We start from the raw sequence: 20,522 nt of genomic DNA, 5'->3' as shown, positions 1-20,522 counted from the left end.
AGGCTTCGAAGACATCCCCACGGGAGATGTGGTCCTGCGGGTGACCATCTAGATGTGGCCTGGTAGTGGGGGGGATGCTAGCTGGGCACAGGCAACAAGTGAGAGAACCCCATTACTGGAAAATAATAGAGAACTTTAATGGTCGCTTCTTGGTCTGCAAGCTCCTGGCTATTTCCCAGGGGGGCGGACCATCTGCAGCTGCTCATCTGAAGTCTTCATTTTATTCCAGGCCTTCCGGTACCCTTTTAAGGACATCTACAAAACAAAAGAGGGGTAAGGGGGAGAGGGTTACTTAGGAAAGACAGCTCATGCCTGAGCTGAAAGCTAACTGCCATCTTTAAGCTGCTGACTATGCAGGTGGTCCTGTTGGGGGCCAGTCTCTTATGGTGCACCCTGATGGTAGATATCAGCATAGGACAATGGATACCCAACAGATCTTTCTAGAGCTGGGATGGTATAGTGTGTGCCTAGCATGCTCAAAGCCCTGGGTCTGATCCACAGCACCCTGTCAACACTGGAGTGGTGAGTAATGTAGGAGGTAGAGAGATGGGGATCAGAAGACCAAGGCCACCCTCGACTACACACTAAGCTGAATTATCCTGAAGGATGCTGCGTGGGACCCTGAATTATCCTGAAGGATGCTGTGTGGGACCCTGAATTATACTGCAGGATGCTGCGTGGGACCCTGAATTATCCTGAAGGATGCTGTGTGGGACCCTGAATTATCCTGAAGGATGCTGTGTGGGACCCTGAATTATCCTGAAGGATGGATGCTGCGTGGGACCCTGAATTATCCTGAAGGATGCTGCGTGGGACCCTGAATTATCCTGAAGGATGGATGCTGTGTGGGACCCTGTCTCGGAAAAGGAAAAGAAAAGCAAAACAAAGCCACAACAACAAAAACCTGAAAGACTGTTTTAAAGAGTGTGTTCTTGCCCAGGGAAGTGAGACGGTGCCTACCCCTATTGGGTTCTTTGCTCTGTTCCGGGTATGATGTCCCCCAAGTTAGGTCCCTAATGTCCTCCCTGTCACCAAGCTACCATATGAGGGAAATGGAACTAGAGTCAAGATGCCAGTTTCCTCAACAGCCCATGTGAGTTTTAAGCTACACTAACGATACCCTAAGTGCGCAGGCCACCATGGGGTCTAGGTACATATGGCCATCTCAAAGGCTGCAGGCTTAGTTGTAAACCCAGAGGCTTACAACTTTTTTCCCTTTTCTTCTCTCTCCCTCTCTCCTTTCCACTCCCTCTCCACCCTCAGCCCCCTTCTTTCTTGAGAAGGGGTCTCACTATGTAGTTTTGTGCCGCCTAGGACTCTGTGAAGAGACAAGGCTGGCCTCAAACACAGATCTACCTGCCTCTGCCTCTCAGTGCTAGGGACTAAAGGTGTGACCCCCGCCTCCTTTTCTTGAAACCTGTCTTCTCCTTGTAAGAAGCAGTAGTTAATGAATCCCATGATATGGAGGGATTTAAAAGACTCTAAAATTCATTATGGAAACAAGCAACTAGACACACTTGTGTCATAACAGTCTCTTCCTGACCCTAATGTACACTGTCCCTAATTAAAAGTGGAGCTGAGAAAGGAAATCCACTGTTCATTTTGGCTAAGCAGCTGAAACAGCTGCCGAGATTCCTCACTGAGACAACGTGTCCAACATTCATATAAGCTCATCCCTGAAGAACAGGGCTCTGAAGAAAGTGCTGACAGCCTGAGAAACTTGGTGACCCCATAATCAGCTAAGTCGGACCCGATCCCTCCTGGGGGCAGCGGGCTCACCTCTGCGATCTCCACCTTCCTCTCCCACATCTTGATGGTCTTCTCCAGGTCCCCATTCAGGATCTTCTCCCTGACGTACATCATCACGTGCGGAGCCCGGAACTCAGCCAGCTGCTTCCGTAACTTACTGTTCAAGACATAGGCTTTGGCCCGGTCCTGTTGGAAGAACCCATTAGCCATGAAATTCTGGGAGCTCCTGCTCCATCTCCATGTCTCAGTACAGTTCCAAAATGGAAGGCGACAGTCATGAGGGTGGGGCCCTCTGAAGATTCTGGGTTTTTCTAGCCGATGGTGATGTTTTGTGGCTAGGCTTCTCATTCCTTTCTTTTTCCTTCTCCATTGTCTTTCTTTGCTCTCTCTTGTTTTGATTTCTCAGGCTGTTTTGTGTATGAGACTGGACTTATTACAATCTAATGTCATACTGCAGTGTCATGGTCACTGTGAGCAGGTTTGGGTCACACATACAGCTGGGAATCCACCCAAAGCTATGACACTAATAACTATACTTGTGACTTAGAAGCAGACAAAGTGGTGTTACAGGTGACAGTTACCTGCACAGGTGTGAGGACAGTCATGTCCTGAACTGAGGCCAGGCCTTCTGCCCAGGAGGCCAATGGACTCTCTCCTCTACCCTCCCGGAAGGCTCCTCTTTGCATACCGCCCTAGGGAACTACGGTCACGGATGCTCAGCTACACATGCTCAGAGCATGCAGAGCTGATGACCTCTCTTGGCTCCGCCCACCCTTCCTTCCGCACTCTTGACTGCTGTTGGCCTTGGAGTGAGCTCTGGCTGGCCAGAGGTCACCGTCCTTCAATCTCTGCTCCAGTCTACGCATGCTGAGTGTCCAAAGGACAGTTAATACTTCCCAGGGCACCCTCCCTCTATTCTCCCGTCCCTCTCTCCACCCCCTCATCTCTACCCTTAACGTGGAACATATGTGCATTTTGTCTCATAACAGTTACCTTACCATATACCTCACGTATTTTTAAAGGGTTATATGTACAAGAACTTCAGAACGCTGACACCCACTCTGGCACTTCCTGTGGACTATGTTTTCTTTGTGAGCAAACTCTAGACCATCACCCAACGGTAAATGTAATATCGCTGAGCTCAAAATTAGCGTCTGCTTTTGTGTGCCAGAGCTATTTTGATTTTAGTGGTCTGGGCTCTTTTTCTAGATTAAGTACCGAGGATCTGGGGTCTTGGACAGTGACCTTAGTGGACAGAAGGAGGCACACATCAGAAATGGCCCACTGTATCCTCTTACCTCCTCTGCTTGTATGGTTTCCTTTTCAATTTTCCCAAGCATCTCGTTTCTCAGCAGGATCTCCTTGTCCAGATTGATGTATATCTCCATTGCTCGATGAAGCTTGTTCTGAAACACACCAGCATGGCACATGCTAGGAGGAACTTTCAGAACGGTGGGGAGAAGAGACCAGAGCAAAGCAAGGCCATCCATTCCCACAGATTCATTCATATCAGCTTGGGACTGCCAAAGGCATCTGAGAACTGGTTGGCGGGAAGGAAGGGACCTTGGGATCTTGGTCTATGCTGGAGATGCAGAATGGGCCAGCAACAGGATTCAAATTTTGCCCTACTGCTTCTTAAGAGAAATGCTTAGGTAGCCAAACTTCTCTCTCATTGATATGCTCACCTTGCTAGGTTGTGAGGAGACATCCTGGTAGAGAACAGAACATTGTGCCTGGCAGGTATGGGTTCCTCAACAGTTGTGATGACTACCTCAGGAGGGTGCAGAGAAAGGGTTGGGGAGCTCCCCACAGGAGAAGGGCCCCACCCCTCTTCCCGCTTAAAAGTAAGGGAGCCAGGATTCGAATAAATGCTGTGATTCCCCGGTCTCTGAGCTCCACTACACATCTTTACCTAAAGGATCTGGGCTTGCTGGTGTCAGAGAGTCCCTCGGGAGCTGCCTCATGGGTGCCCACTACATTATTTGGCCTTCAGTGTCCCCAGGGCCCTGCTGCTGAGATTGGCCTCCTCTGGAACCGTCTCCCTGGCGCACCTCCTGCAGATGTCTCCAGAAATGCTGGAATGTACTCGGCCTGGCTGAGGACTGGACGGATGGACGGACACACACACACACACACACACACACACACACACACACACACACACACACAGGGGCACTGGTTAGTGAAACATTTTAAGCCTTGCCTCCAGAAAGTTCACTCACAGCCAATCAATGCCAAGGGAGGTGGGGAGGCAGAACATCATGGTGAGAAGAATGGACACACAGAAGACTGAAGCTAGTGTGTGGGGGGGTAGGGTGTCCTGCAACAGGACTGAGGACAGAACTGAAAGATAAAACCACACTTCACTCTATAAAGGAAGAGAGGGCAAGGAGCTAGAAGAGGCGATCACAAAGCGCAATGGAAGGAGGAGGGAGGAGCATTGCTCCAGCTCAAAACTTAGAGAGTGCAGAGGGGCCTGGCTGGAGCCTTCTACCTGGGATCCTTTGGCTCTAGGAACCATTCAGTCCTGGTCCCTCCAGATTCTCTTCATTGGCAATGCCTTTAGGCTCTGCTCAACAGTCACCTAGCAACAGCTTGTGTGTCAGCCAGGTTCTAGCCAGGAGCCAGGCTTGTAAGACTTTCTTCTTTCTTTCTTTCTTCCCTCCTTCCTCCCTCCCTCCCTCCCTCCCTCCCCTCCCTTCCTCTCCCCCTCCCCCCTCCATCTACTCTCCCCACTTCTCATGTGTTCCCGTCCTCTTCCCCTCTTTCTTCCTCTCTCCTGTCTCTGTCCTCCTCACCCCACTCCCACCCCCAGCCCCCCACCCGTTATGGCTGCCCAGCGGCTGATTCTTCAGGGGGACACCTTGGCAAGGCACGCCAAGGTACTCCCTCCCGCCAAATTATACCGGGTTTATATAAAACAACTCTCCCTTCTTCAAGCCTCATTTCCTATCCCCCTGTGTGAGGATGAGAAACCAAAGAGGGTCAGTGTGGGGTGCAGGGGTAAAGGCAGTGTTTGGCAGGGCTTCATTTACTGCAAGCTGACTATTCAGGTAGGAGGGAAGAAGACTGGGGAAGACATTTGCCCAGTTTTGAGAGGCAGGGCAGAATGGACTGTGCTCTGTTGGGCCAAGGGATGCAAACTGCGAGAGTGGCCTTCAGTGGCAAGGCCAGTCTGCTTGAGGTCACTACAGAAAAGACAGACCCCGCTTTCCAGTGTAAGAAAAGCACCTCTCAGATCCTGTGCTTAAAGCGACAGCCATTCCATGTCTCTGTTTACCCAGGGCACAATGTGGCTGGATTCTCTGCCCCTGAGCCCACCAGGCTGAAATCTAGGAATTGGCCAGGACCAGGGCTGTGTCTGGGTCTTGAGGGCTTCTCTTACGCTATTGGTTGTTGGAGAATGAATTTTCCTCAAGTCCTAGTACTGAAGGGCTTCTTCCGGAGAGAGCAGTTTATTCAACTCCTAGAGGTCACCTAAGATCTCTTCCGGGTAGCCTCCTCTATCCTCAAGCAGTAGTGGAGGGCTTCTGGCCCCCAAATTTCACTTAAACTTTATATCTGACTTGTTTTTGCAATAAACAAATAATAAATCTTTCGCTGGGCTCCTGGGATGAGTCAGGCCTTCTGGATACCTCCTGATCTTAAGGTCAGCTTTGCCACAAAGTTGCATCAGGGAAATGACCCCATGCCCAGAGCTGTCACATTCCCTGTCTGGATTTGCATTACTCAGGGTGTGCACATGGGAGTGAGGCTGGGGACCTCTTAGAATTCTACCCTCCTCAGGGCACCAGGTCACCTAAGGCAGACAAGGGTGATTCGTGGTGGCTGTAATCACATGCTAATGCCTGCTGGACTCACCAGGCAGGCCTGAGGTCATGGAGTCAGAGAAAACACCAGAATCACTCACAGTCACCCAGGAGAGCCACAGAGGAAGAGGGAGCGTGTCTGCCTGCATGGTCTCCCTGTAGGGTCTCAGAGCCCTGCCCTTGAGCATTTGGCACTGCCTGGCATGCATGGGCACTGGGTTTTGCCAATAGAGGGGAGTTGATCTGAATGTTCTCAACAAGGTCTCTTACTCAGATGCTTGATATGTGTGCCAAATGGCTCCTGCTTTCACCTTCCCATGACCACCAAATACACACGCCAAACACACGCCAAACACACGCCAAACTGCTGGCGGTTAGTGGCTATTTGCCGAGCACCTGCTCTGGGCAGACCCTGTTTTCTATTGCTGGGCGCACTGCACAGAACACGTGAAACTCGGTCCAGGAGTGAGACACGGGCCTTGCCTCTGGCAGCTGAAGCACCGCCTCTCCCCCTAAGAGAGCAACCATCCAATCCCAAGTGAAGTGGGAACTTCCCAAGTCACTCCTGTTCTGCTTCCATTTCTCTCACAAGAGCTGACAGCTGGGACGTGAGAGAAGTCAACAGGAAGAGGCAAGATGGCTTCTCCCTCGGTTCCTTACCCCGGCCCAGCCTCTGACAGAGCATCTCCTTCAGCTCCATCTTTATTCACCTTGACAGGAAATCGGCTCGCGGGCAGCGTTCTGACTGGCCGGCTGTGCTGCTGCTCCCTTCTCTGCAGCCGTGTACATTGTGACTTTAGATCCGTCCTACCGAGGACAGGCTCTGCAACCTAGCACTTCACCATGGAAACCATAGCCCCACTGCGCAAACTCCACAAGTCCGGGCAGGCCCAGAGCTGCTAGACTGGACTGTCTCTGTGGGATACGGTCAAGGGCCAGTGGGAACTGGAGTCCTGTCCCATCCTGAAGCAATGTTCAGAAGGGAGAAGCCAAATGTGGATGATCTGCTCACTGATCGTGCGTGAGCTTCAAAATGCTGGCTCGATAGCTCTCCATGCTGTGCGGGATGGAGAAGGTCAACTGGCACGCATGCGGGGCAGGCAGTGCCCGCTGCCTCTCACTTATGACTGGACAAAATCCTCAGCGGCTCTGCCTTAGTTAGTTCTTGTTGTCGTTTGTTTGTGTTTTATTTGTAAAGGAAAATGTTGAGCAAGCATTGGTCTCTCACAGTATCAGAGTCAAATTCACTTTGTTTTGCTTTGTGTGTGTGTGTGTGTGTGTGTGTGTGTGAAGGCTTTTTGTAGTTTTGTTTGTTCAGAGGAGGCAAAGTCTCGATGTACTGCCCCAGCTGCCCTACCCTATCCCCAAGCGCAGGGATTATAGACACCCGCTACAAATTAATCACAGTTCTGTGGGCCAAACAAAGGCCACATGAAAGCTACCCAAGCTGCAGCCATTGTCACCCAGGCACAGGGTCGCCCGTCAGCAAACTCACTCTGCGGAGAGCCAGATAGTAAACTTTCAGCTTTGCAGGACCAGGGGCAACATTTTACATGGTATGTAGTTACTTATGTCAATGAGGGAAAAGCCCTCAGTTCCTACAAGTGTTTTACTGATGAAAGTAAGACCACCATGACCAGGTTAACACTTTTGAACAGAGCTGGTGAGGTGGCTCAGTGAGTAGCCCTGTCTCCCACCATGCCCAACTGCCTGGGTTCAATCCCTGCGGCCCACATGGTAGGAGAGATCTGACTCTTAAACTGTACTCTGATCTGCACATGTACACGATAACACGCTCGCCCAAAAGCACACATATGCACACTAAAAATAATAGGATATGGTGTGTGTGTGTGTGTGTAAATGGACTTTGTAGAAGACAGGTCAGTTTTTCTGTGTTGGTTTGACAGTGTTCTCCATTGTTCAATTACTTGCCTGTGCTCCTCAGTGAAAGCCATTCTTAGCTCGAGGGCTCTGGAATGAGACAAGTTCGCCTGTCTTGCGGGCCACTGCGATACTTCATCACTCACAGGGTGACCAGATGGCTTGGTCTGCTGAGGATAGTCTCCATTCATGTCCATTGTCCCTGCTTAATTATTAATAGCGCCTCTCTTCTCTCCCCAGTGCCTTGAACTTGGTTGATAAATAATTTAGTAGCATTCTGATTTATAGCTGAGACTGTTTTCCTTTGCAGGGTTTTAAGGGAAGTGCGGAATACATACCTCAATTAAATGGGGCCCTAATGTGGTTCACTTTCAAACACTGTGCATAAAAATCACCCAGGGAGTTCAAAACAAGCCAGAACTGTGTCTCTCTGCGCCCCCTAAATCAGGGTGGGAATATAGCACAGACACATGTGTTCAAAAGGGAACGCTCCCAGGTGCGCCTTGTGTACCGCTAGGATGGTGAAAACGTTCTGGGGGTTTCAGGAGAGCAGGCTTTGCCAAGTCAAGAGAAGTTGGGGGGCAGCAGGAGATGCCTGCAGGCTGGGTGAATGGTTCACAGGGTCCTCCCTGAGGTGGGGCAGATGGCTGGAGGAAGCCTGGCAGGGAGCCTGGCCCAGGGGCGGAGCTTACTTTGTAGGTGTTGAGAACATGCAGGGTGTTCCCAGAGGCCAGCTTCAGCTGGATCAGTTCTTGATTCCTTGCTTCGATCGTCTCCAAAAATTGAGCATTCTCGATTTTCAGCTGCTGAAAGTCAACGTCGTGCAGGGCCTCGCCCACCTCCTCCTTCTGTGGTTCAGAAAGAACAGAGGCAAGGTGAGGAATGACGGTAAACTTAACCCCCCACTCCTCCCACCCCCCTCCCACCCACCCACCCCCCCGGGGAATCTGCCATCGTTCTCTGAAACCATCCCAGACACCAGCATGGCAGTAAGCACTGGGGTTGGCTGCTTCCTTTAACACAATGCCTCTGGGTCTCAAGGAACACATCCAAGGAGTACAGAAGAGCAAGAGGGAAAGAGCACACAGAAGCTCTAGAGCCAGGGAGACCGCCCACAGGGAGGGAGACGCCCACAGGGAGGGAGACGCCCACAGGGAAAGTGGTACTTCAACAGAGCAAGAAAGGCAGTCTAAAACTGGCCGTATGAACGTGATTTATAATCTGGGTTTGGTGAAACAAGCCTGTAATCCCAGCGTTTGGGAGGCTGAGGCAGGAGGACTTTCAGATTGAAACCATAGTGAGCTATGTGGCAAGACTTTGTCTCAAAAGCGAACAAATAAAGTCAATTTTAAACCTGGAAACACACAAAGGACTGCCCATGATTTCCCTTTCTTTGCGTCTACATTTTTGTAGGTTTGTTAGTAAAAGGAGTCTCTCTAACCTGTGCCTGCTTCCTGTCCAGGCTCATGCCCTCTTGTTTGTGGGAGCAGTGGCCAGCTTTGGGGCTGCTGTCATTCCTACCTCTACAAGTCTACTGGGACGCATAAAGTCCTGGGGTTGCTGCTCCCGCAAATGCCACCATTTCCATAAATCCAGATTCCATTCACCTAGCAACACTGTAGTCTGTTTTCTGCAATCAGGGTAATCCTGGTCTCCTCTGGGCCTCTGACAGCATAGCCCTAGGCCCTCATATCTCTGTTACCTTTATACAGAGTTGAGCTATCCTCCTCTCAGGATACTATACCCCATTCGCCTGTAAGCTTAAGGAAAGGGCTCACATCCCTGTCATCTCTGCAGAGCAATGTCATATAGGTTCAAGGCCATCCACATACTCCTAACTTCAAGCCCCTTAAGCCCCTTGTCACGAAACCTTGGAGACCAGGAGCTCACCCCTTCTTCTTTTACTAGAGCCCTCCCTTCTTTCCACAGTAGCCCTAGGCACAAATAGCCATTCAACCTCCTCTTGTGCTCACCACACTGCTACTTTCAAGTGTGGAGTTCATATTGGTGGGGCTGCCTGGGGAAGGGCAGAGCAGAGCCAGTCCCTCCTTGGTCTGGCTTGTGTTTCTAGGACAGACTGGGCTCCCGCTGAACTGACTGCCATAGACTCTACACCTAAGCCGGTGCCTGTGCAGGTAATCTGGGAGTCTTGCCTTTCTCCTTAGTCACGCTAGGGCTGCTCCAGCTTGTCAAGGTCTTTTTGGATCTTGAGTCAAGCAAGCAACAGATGCCCAGCATGAACGTTGTCCTTCTCGGTCCCATGGGTTCATGGCTACCTCTGATGCACATGTCATCAGTGCCCACATTGATACAGTGATAAAAAAAAACAACATTGGGCAAGGAAGTGATGGACAATAGATCGTGTTTCAGAATCCTTGGGCCATATCAGCCCTCCTGCCTTTAACTGGGAGCCCATGAAGTCAGTTGTCTTAATCACTGCAATGATGCCAGTCAGCCATGTCCCTCAAAAAGTCACACATGTCATAAGAATCTCAAATTCAAACCAATCGTGTTTACAAAAAGCCTCAAGTTTGCCTGCCCAGAAGCTATATTGGTTTCTTCTGGCCACTGTAACAAGTTGCTATAAACCCAGTGGCTAACTGCCTGTAGGTATATTACTTTCCCAGTGTGGAGGCTGAAGGTCTGAGTGGGTTTGACTCTAAAATCCTAATGTTATCAGCACTGTATCCCTCTGGAGGCGCTAAGGAAGAGCACTGCCTTGGTCTTCCCAGCTTCTGGAAGCTGCCTGTATTCCTTGGCTTGTGACCCCTTTCTATATCACAGTTATCAGCACTTTGACCTCTGCGGTTATATTTCCTCTCACCCCTTTTCCTTTCTCTCATAAGGAGGTGAGTGATGCTGGGTGCAGCCAGGAAATCCAAGATCCTCATCTCCTGTGTTGATTAGCGTTAATTGATTAGCATTAATTGACCAATTGGCACAACCTAGAATCACCTAGGAAGAGTGTCTCAACAAGGGTTTGTCTGCACTGAGCTGGCCTGTGGGGGAGTCTTAATTAGACTAATTGATGTAGGAAGACCCAGCCCACTGTGGGTAGCATCATCCCCTAGGCAAGGGGTCCTGAACTGTATTGAGTGCAGGAATGTGGATGTGATGTGACTAGCTGCTTGAAGTCCCTGCCACCCTGACTCCCTCATGATGATGGACCATAACCTGGAACCATTAGCTTAAAAATATCCTTTCTACCCTAAGTTGTTTTTTCTCAAGGCAGAGAAATGAAACTAGAACATCTCTCCATCTCAAGACCCATAAATTAATAACAACTGCGAAGTTCTTCTATTGTGTGAAATAACCTGTTCAAAGACTCTGGAGACTAAGACAGGAACAATTGCCAAGGGTAGGTGGGGAGATGGGTAGGGATATTACTTAGTGTGGTGGTTTGAATAGGAACAGTCCTCGTAGACTCATGTGTTTGAATTCTTGGCCCATAGAAACTGGCACAACAAAGAGGTGTGGCCTTGTTGGAGAAAGTGTGTCACTGTGGAGGCTGGCTTTGAGGTCTTGGATTGCTCAAGCCCCACCCAGTGGGACAATCTCTCTCCTGCCTTTGGATCCTCTCAGCTCCTTCTCCAGCACATCGGCCTGCACACTGCCATGCTTCCCCCATGATGATAATGGACTAAACCTCTGAAGCTGTAAGCCAGCCCCAGTGAAATGTCTTCCTTTATAAGAGTTGCTGTGGTCACGGTGTCTCTTCGCAACAATGAAACGCTGACCAAGACACTTAGGTTACCTTTGTAAAAGGAAAGAAAAGAACCACATACCTGCCTCAGTTGTAAAAGCATCTTTTTCCTTTGAACTTTGAGAGAAACATTTTTCAAACACAATTTGTCCTTCATGTTGTCCTAAGGAAAAAAATGCACATACATTTTAATCAATTATTAACCCATCCCCCTGTTGCTCTGAATAGTAAATCTGAAACTGCAAACCGGAAGTGTGTAGGAGTGACATTCAGTCATTTCTTTCTAGCCGTCGTAGTTCTGCCCAAACTGGTATTGGGACGGCTTTTCACCGGAAGCCAAGGCACAGAGGAAACTGGGTGGACTCTGTGCCCGTGCTACAGCGCACTTGACATTGGGTGTGGTGCTATGCGGGCGCCCTTTACTGACGATACAGACCTGGGGCTCTTTGGCCTGTTGTTTGGATGATTGGCTGCAAACTTTTTTTTTTTTTTTTATCATTCATAGTGTGTTAGGATTAAGAACCCTGCTCAACAGGTTACATGCTTATTAACATGCTACAAAAACCTCTGCGGCTGAAAGCATGTTCTCTTCACCTAATTCCCCTTTCTTTTTCATGCCTGTCTGGGTCCATCTCCTAACAGGAAGGAGAGGAAAAGCCTATGCAGTAACCAGACTTCCCCAAGGAAACACAGATCTTGTTGTTTCAAGATAACAAACAAGAGGAAACCAATCAGATACTACTTACTAATGATCATCCTGCCTGGGTTTCTGCTTTTATTTTTTGTTTCCACTTTTTGTTTTTGCCTTAATGAGCATGCACTTAAGGCACACATTTTGGGGGTTGGAGAGATGGCTCAGCACTTAAGAGAACTGGTTGCTTCTCTACCGACCCGGGTTTGGTTCCCAGCACCCACGTAGAAGCTTTCAACCACTCGTAAGTCCAGTTGCAGGAGACCTGGCAGTCTCTTTTCGCCTGCACGAGCACCAGGAGTGCACGTGGTGCTCAGACATACACATGGGCAAAAACCAAAACAAACGAGAACAACGGCAGAAAGCCATACACATAAAATGTTTAAAAAGCTTAAAAACACACATTTGGAGATGTTTTACATAGGTGGGGAGTGTTATGGTGGAGAGTAGGAGAAAACGCAGGCCTGACCTGGCAGTCAGTCTGTTTGGTGCACTGTACTTCTAAATAAGAATCATGGCGCCGCCATGCCTCAGAAGCCAGAACACTGAATTCTGAAGGAGCTGAAGGAGCTGAAGGAGCTGAAGGAGCTGAAGGAGCTGAAGGAGCTGAAGGAGCTGAAGGAGCTGAAGGAGCTGAAGGAGCTGGCCCGTGAACAAGTCTGCGCTCTCCAAGTCTCCTTTAATGTGCTGCTTCTGCGCAGAGATTCTGGTGGTGCGAGCATCCAGTCCACGGCACTGTGCTAACCAATCACAGTAGACAGGCTGCCACCGCGGAAGCGGATGCTCGCTTGTAATAAAGCAGACGTTGTTCCCTGAAAGCATCCGCAGAGTGGCTCACCCCTTTACTGACCCACAGGCACTGCTGTCTTGTTGGGAGATGCCTGTAACAGCAGCAGTGGGGCAACTAGAGGGAGCCCGGGACACGTGGGCCATTTCTGCATCATTGTCCTAAGAATTCATCCTTATTTCCCCTTTGAAGACAGGCTCTCTTTACATAGCCCTGGCCTGGAGCTCCATAAGTAGATCAGGCTGGCCCGGAACTCACAGACATCCACCTGCCTCTGTCTGTCTCCTTGAGTGCTTAATCGAGTCCTCAAGTCCAAGCTCTAAGGGCCAGCGACTCACCCTCCGGCGGTTCATGTCCTCGATGTACTTCATCACTTTCTGAGTGGCCAGAATGCTCCCTTTCTTCTTGGATACGGTTTTCAGGATATCTTTTTCAAAGTCGTGCACTGCTCTCTGAACTTCATTCCACCGGATGTCAGCTTCCTCAATGATAGCCTGGGACAGAACAAGAGAGAAGTTTCCAAGATGCTACAACAGCACATCCTCTAAGGATACCTACGTCCCCACTGACTTCTGCCTCAATTTAGATGCTTCTTCTCAGGCCTAGAAAGATAGCTCTGGGTATAAACTTGATCAATGACAACTATTACTTTAAAAAAAAAAAAAAACAAATAGGGCACAGGCCTTTAAGCCCAGGACTCTGGAGGCAGAGGCAGAGAGATCTCTGAGTTCAGGGCCAGCCTGATCTACAGAGTTCCAGAACAGATAGGGTTTCACGGAGAAACCTTGTCTCAAAAACAAACAAATAAACAAACAAAAAACATGCCTTGAAAGTTAGAGCATCCACAGAAGCTGGCAACCGACAAAAACAAAAGCCAGTTGTCTCTGTCACTATTTCCATATCGGGAGTATTCTTTATCCGTTCAAGGTCAAGCCACGGGGCTGGAGAGATGGCTCAGTGGTTAGAGCACTGACTGCTCTTCCAGAGGTCCCGAGTTCAATTCTCAGCAACCACATGGCGGCTCATAACCATCTATAACAAGGGCATAGATTCCCTCTTCTGGTGTGTCTAAAGACAGCAACAGTGTACTCACATATACGAAAGGAAGAAAGAAAGAAAGAAAGAAAGAAAGAAAGAAAGAAAGAAAGAAAGAAAGAAAACCTTTAAAGGTCAAGCCACATAAAATACATGGGAAATGTGGGTGTGGTGGTGCATACCTGTAATCCAAGCACTTGGAGGGATGAGGCAAGTGGACTGCCATGAGTTTGAGGCTAGCCTGGGCTACAAAATGAACTCTGTTTCAAAACAACACAATACCACCCCAGCTAAGCAGGGGTCCCTCTTGAATCTAGAGAGGTGACGAGTTAGTCGTATGCTATGTAGCTTGGAGGACGGATACTGCAAATGAACACATATGCACAGAAGTCCTTCTTTATCTGCACTTTCAGTGTCTGCAGAGCTGCCATTTGTAAGTTAAGTAAGCAGAAAATGCAAGAAATAACTAATTCAGGTTTTAATTTGCACATCATTCTAAACATCGTGATAAGATTTCCATCTGTCCCACCCGGGATACAAGTCATCTTTCATCCCGTGTATCCTGTTATGCTACCCTCCCTCCCTTTAGTGAATTAGCAGTCATTTGTGTTATCCATTGACAGATTTCAGTGCAACCTTTAGGATTTCAGGATTCAAGCAACCTTTATTTTACTTAACAAAGGCCCCTAAATCCAAAAGAAATGCTGGCAGGTCATTATGTTTATTGTTAAAAACTGTTCTATTCTGTATTGGTTATTTTAAATTGTGTGCTGTGCCCAGCATATAAGTTAAACTTTATCACGTGTAGGTAGAGGAAAATATAGTATCTGGTTTGTCGCTATCCAAGGTTTTGGGACTCCATGGGATAACTTGGAGCAATCGAAGGGAGAGCCGTCTATTGACACAGACATTAAGCAACAGGTATACTTCATGAGAGAATCTGACAGTTCTTGAAAGAAAAGCTTTCTGCGTACAGAGAGTTATCTGAACTCTAGAGGGAGACAGATCCAAGTGCCAATAGTAATTACTTCTGCACTGTGATGGCAGCACTGTGTTTTCAAATGCTCCTTTAGCTTATCCGTGTTTTTAGAATATTCTCTAATGGGGCTGGAGAGATGGTGTAGCAGACAAGAGCACTGGGGGCTCCCCGAGGGGAGCCCCCATTATGTTCCCAGCATCCGCGTGTTGTCTCACAACTCTCTCTACCTGCAGTGCTAGGGATCCTGACGCTCCTCTGGCCTCCATGGCACCAGACGTGCATGTGATACACAAACAAACAAACATGCAGGCAAACACATTCATACTCACGAAATAGGAATAAATAAATCTTTCAAAATTAAATAAAATATTCTATGACAAATATGGACTTCAACATTGAAACATATACACACAGAGACACACACACACACTCTTTTACAGAATAAAGTTAGAAGGCATATCTGGGTCACACAGAAATCAGTTTTGGCCAGTCTTTCCTGATTTATCAACAAGAAATAGCATCTTCGCTGGATCGCCTCAGACTCCGGTCTTCCCACGTGGGAGCGCCAGGCCCCTTACACACTACTTTTAGCTTGATGTTTTTCTGCTAAATTATCCTTAATGGGATTCAGCTTTCTAAGACATGAATGGTTTAAAAAAAAAAAAAAAAACTCTGCCTAGTTCTCAGGTTCCTTTACCCTACTTGACCTGATTCCCAAACCAGTCTCCTCAATAGAAGAGTTTGCCATGCTTATCCCTATGTCCTTCTGTGACTTCCGCCTCACCTGTTGGGTATCAGATCTTATCATATCTTAGAAACAGATGATAAAAATAGTTAAAGTAGACAATGTGCCTAGAGGTCACTTCCTAACATTCCGGTGAGGAGAGGGGAACCAGAGTGGTCTTGTAGCCATGAGGCCATACCTGGGTATTGAGCATATAGGGGCAGGTGATGACAGTTCAATCATTTTTCATATTTTATATCAAACAAATTTAAAGACTGTTGTGTACACATAGCTATTGGTAAGGTCTGTAAAGGAAAGTCCTCCGTTTGCCTCATCCTCCATGGGTTTCTTTCCAAGGACCGGCAGTGGTGTGGACACCCACAGGCAGAGTGGTAGGACCCAGAGGGAGGAGGATACCTCGTGATGCTGCAGGTCTCGTTCTGCGTTAGCGCGCATGTGCCGTATTTCATCTCTCGTGTCTTCCAGCTCCTTCTGTACAAGATCAAGCTTTTGCTCTACAGTGAGGCCTACCAGACGGTCCATACCTCCACGGATTTTGGATTTACGCCTAGATCGGAGCTGTAACCCAAGCAAAAGCAAGTCAGGGTAAAGGAGGATGTGGTGATACAGCAACCTTGGGTAGTCATCAAAATGAACTCCGAGACCTACAAGCAGGTGCCCTGGGTAGAGCCTGGGAGAGGAAAGGATGTTGGACGTTAGGCCAGAAATGACATTTCCTAAATCATCTTAAAGCCCTGCATTAAATAAGGCAATGAGTTCAAATATGTCTGATGTATCTCGAGGGTAGAAAGGCTGTGGAACAGGGTTGTAAGGCACTATCCTCTAGGCTGAACTGTTACCATCAGGAGAACAGCTCTATCCACCTTTGAGAGTCCAGCACAATCAGGCCTGTGGACTCTTGACAGCCGTCATCAGGAGCAGGGAGGATCGTTGGCCACTCCTCCCAGCGGCCTGTAGTCAATTCTGCCCTAATTGCATGAGGTCTCCAGAAGGGGCAAGGGAATACGGACTGGGGAGGACTGAGTAGGGATACTTTGGTTTGTGCCGGGACCTTAAGAGGGTAGGATAGTTATGATTTATGTCTCCCCTGGGAAGGAATTCTAGAAATACCCCAACTAGAGGCTACAGAGAGGCCAGCGCTCCGTGCTTTTAGATGAACTCAGCAGAGAGCAAGGTGTCCCAGCCACCGAGTTTAGCAAAACAGACAAAACCCATGGATTTTTCTAGGCACTTAATGGCAGAGTTGGAGTGTGAACCTCAGAGTAAGTCCGTTTGCTCCTCAAAGAGTAGGGCCTACATCGATTGGCCCTTTGAGATAAGTCTGACAGATGGGGACTTCACTCATTTGTGTAGCTGGGTGGGTCTTGTTTGCTGCTGTTGTTCTGAGACAGGGTCTCTCTGTGTATCCCTGGCTGGCCTGGAACTCACCGTGTAGACCAGCCTGCTACATACAATTTACAGAGCTCTGCTTGCCTCTACTTCCTGAGTTCTCAGAGTAAAGGCGTGTGCGGCCGTGCCTGTTTTTGACAGACCTTGTAAATTGAGTTCCCAAGTTGAGGGAATTTCTTTTTTTCAGTGAAAGGGCTTGAACCCAGATTAGTGTCTACACATAAGGATTCTACTCAGGGCTGGAGAGATGGCTCAGAGGTTAAGAGCACTGGCTGCTCTTCCAGAGGTCCTGAGTTCAATTCCCAGCAACCACATGGTGGCTCACAACCATCTGTAATGGGATCTGGTGCCCTCTTCTGGTGTGTCTGAAGACAGCTACAGTGTACTCATATAAATAAAAATTAATACAAAAAAATTTTTAAAAAAAAAAAAGGATTCTACTCCTGAACTACATTCCCGGACCTTGGGATTTTTTTTTTTTTTTTTGAGACATGATCATACGTAGGCCAAGCTGACCTCAAACCCTATGGCTTTCCTTCCTCAGCCTCCCAAGTGCTGGGATTACAGTTTTGTGCCGCCATATTAACCTTCAAGGGATTTGTTCATATAAATTAAAGTATTCCAGAGGAGTCAGCTACTAACTGAAGGAGATCCCCTTACTTGAAAGAAACTAGAAAGGAAGGAATAATCAGAAAACGAAGAGAGGAAGTCCTGTGGCTCTTTGACCCAATAAGACGGGCACTGTTCACCTTTCATTGTGTACCTGTGAAAATTCTGCTGCTGATATTTTAATATCCGATAGCCGTGGCATTCGGTGGTCCCTGGGTTCCAGTCTAGAGTAATATTTCTCGAACATTTCTGTTTCTGTTTTGAGAGCAGAGTTTCCATAGCTGCAAGACACAGAGCATAAAAGTAAATTCTGTGGATAGCATCCCCAGAGACTCAGTATTTAATACATCACTGGACACCCATGGCCTTCTGCAAGACATGAAACTCCCCGGTGCCTTCCTTTTTACACCTGTACAACAGGTATAATATCACCCCTCTTTAAGGATAAGGGCAAGGAGTTCTGTGGCCTGAGGTCAGCTTTGGGCCATGGAATTATGCTAGAGTATCTTAGATCTCTTGGCTATTGGGTCTAAGAAGCTACAAGATTCAGAGTACTGGTGTCCTATTGGTGACAGTGACCGCTGACACCACCGGATGTCATCTAACTCATTTGTAAAAGTTCTTCTAAGTGACCGCTTTCTTGAAGCAATCTATATCCACCAGTCATCTCTAGAAACTCCCTTTGTCTTGTTTTTCCCTATTCTTTTACCACCAGCCTCCGGATTAGAAATTCCATTGGACATTGATCATAAATGGAAGAAGTATTTGAAGAGTGGCTTTTAAACAACCAGAGATATAGCATATCTAGCTTGCCTTGTATAGGCCAAGATTACAACCTTCATCACTACTTCTCATACATAAAACTTGCCTTTTATGTTTGTTTTTGTTTAGAGACAGAGTATGGTGGTTTGAATGAGATGACCCCCTTAGACTCACATATTTGAATGATTAGTCTCCAACTAGTGGAACTGTTTGGGAGGATTGGGAGCTATGACACTGTTTGGGAAGGATCGGGAGGTATGATGCTGTTGGAAGAGGAGGTGTGTCATGGGGGTGGGGTGGAGGTTTCGAAAGCCTAGGCACCACTTGCTCTTTGCTTGTGTTTGTGCAACAGATGGATGCTCTCAGCTACTGCTCTAGCGCCATGCCTGCTCCCCACCATGACCGTCATGAATTCCAACCCTCTGGAGCAGTAAACCACTAAATTAAATGCTTTCTTCTTTAAGTTGCTTTGGTCACAGTATTTTTACCACAGCAATAGAAAAGTAAGTAAGATACAGGGTTATCACCATGTAATGCATCCCCGGGTAACTTAGAGCTCCTGCTATGTATACCATGGTTGACCTTGAATTCACAGAACTGCACCTACCTCACAGGTGCTGGGACTCAAGGTGTGAGCCACTGTGCCCAACTTTAATGTGTGTGGAGTGGGGCACCGGGATTGAACCCATGGCCCCACGAATACTAGGGCAGGGGTGAGAGCTGCATCTCCAGGCCCAAAACGTTCCCACTGTATCTGCACGTACATAGGCGGAAAGAGGGTGGTATTGAGGCCTACACGGACTGTCAAACTAATTCCTCAAGTTTGAGGTTAGTACGGAAGCCAAATGGAAAAACAGGAAAATCAAGACATCTTGTCTTTTCAGCGCATATTGTGATCTCCGTGGAGCCTTCCGTGAGCCTGAATCTCTACGGCATGACCTTAAGGAAGAAAACTTCGGAATGTGTTCAATCTCCTAAAATGGCCGTACTGGGCCAATCGGTCCTCTCCCTCTGTCTCCACACTTAAATCCTTATTCAGCCCACAAAGCCTCAATCAAATCGTTTCAATAGCTTAGTTTTCACCGAGCCGCCATGTTAATGTTCATCATAAAACTAACTTTGGAAAAGGGCTCTTAGGAGGCCACTTGATATAGACTGGCAGCTTCCCAGCACCAGGGAGACATCAAGCCAAAAACTCTAGCGTCATTAAATCCTGTCTGATCCGGACCCCTTGCCTCTCCACCTTGTCCAAGCTCCATCGGGGACTTGTCAGTTCAGGAGCAGGAAAGCAGCAAGGCTAACCAGGCAAACACAAGTTCCTCCTCCACTGTAATGAGGTGAGTCACCGCGGGGCTCCGCGTGACGTGAGTGGTCTGCAAAGCTACAGTCGAGGCCGCAGAGGCCCATGGTGCGGGTACCTGAGCTCCTCCACCAGCCCGCACAGTTGGATGACTGGCAGCTCGCCTTCCTCCTCCGTCTGGGAGTCAGTGATCCCGCTGTCTGAGTCCTCCTCAGACATCTTTCAGCCTGTGGTGCTCTGAGAGACTTCAGTAAGATGTCCGGCTTCACTTTGGCCGCGACCTTGCAGAGCGTTGCCTAGACAACTGAACGCCGCTTGTAGGGGCGGGGCTTCGGATAATCCTCCCCTTCCCTTGCGCCTCGCGGTGGAGACCTAGCAAAGGTGCGTGCCTATTCAGATGCCTAAACCCAGGCCATCTCTTCTCTGAGAGTCGCTATTCAATTGATAGTCACAACACCAGCTCGGGTTTGCCAAGTGTCGTCTCTGTCCTTGGCACCAGGTTAAGCCTATTTCATGCAAATCTTTGCATAGATCCTGCAATAATACTGTTCATCCTCCCCGCCAGAATGCGCAGGTCCAGAAAGCTGGCAGAGACTGGCAGAAGTCTCTGCCCCGTGGTGTAGTGAAGATCTGGTCTGTGGTCACTGCCTGCAGCCTCACACGTGCTAGCTGCAGTTTTTCTATCATTGCAACGTCTCGTGTTGCAAAAAGAAAGAGAAACTGATTGGTTTTTTAAAATAAGTATGAATTCAAGACAAGTCTCTAAAGGAGACTGGTGTGTCCAGAATCTTGGGATAATGTGTACCAAGAACCTTTTCGGGATCTTTTATGGCTTGTAGTTAATGACTTGGGACGCTTAAAGGTGGTTAAGCTGGTAATTTTTTCAATGGTAAATTTTATGATTTGTGGTCGAAAACCACATTTTCTGAAAATTTAAATGCATGTAAAGCAGTGTGAGTTTCAAGGTGCGTTAAGTTTGGAAAAATATAAACCTTAACTCACTCATGTAATAGATCGCTAAATTGGCAAAATACAGTTAATACTGAAATTCTTTCTTTCTGTTGGCTTGGGAGTGTAGCCTGT

At 48.1% G+C, this 20,522-nt stretch overlaps 1 protein-coding gene across 1 annotated transcript; it reads right to left on the bottom strand.

The window, feature by feature from the left end:
• Nucleotides 1-112: 112 nt before the first annotated feature.
• Ccdc113 (coiled-coil domain containing 113) lies at nt 113-19,728 on the bottom strand. Its single transcript, XM_032887682.1, has 9 exons — nt 19,558-19,728; nt 17,532-17,658; nt 15,776-15,937; nt 12,959-13,114; nt 11,225-11,305; nt 8,132-8,287; nt 3,048-3,155; nt 1,780-1,935; nt 113-255 (listed from the first exon to the last, which is right to left on the bottom strand). Exons 1-9 carry the CDS (start codon nt 19,656-19,658, stop codon nt 169-171), a joined length of 1,134 nt encoding a protein of 377 aa, XP_032743573.1. The 5' UTR covers nt 19,659-19,728; the 3' UTR covers nt 113-168.
• Nucleotides 19,729-20,522: the final 794 nt, after the last annotated feature.

The sequence above is a fragment of the Rattus rattus genome, chromosome 17 (assembly GCF_011064425.1).
Source record: "Rattus rattus isolate New Zealand chromosome 17, Rrattus_CSIRO_v1, whole genome shotgun sequence".
NCBI lineage: Eukaryota > Metazoa > Chordata > Mammalia > Rodentia > Muridae > Rattus > Rattus rattus.
This window is presented reverse-complemented; position numbering and strand designations above follow the sequence as displayed.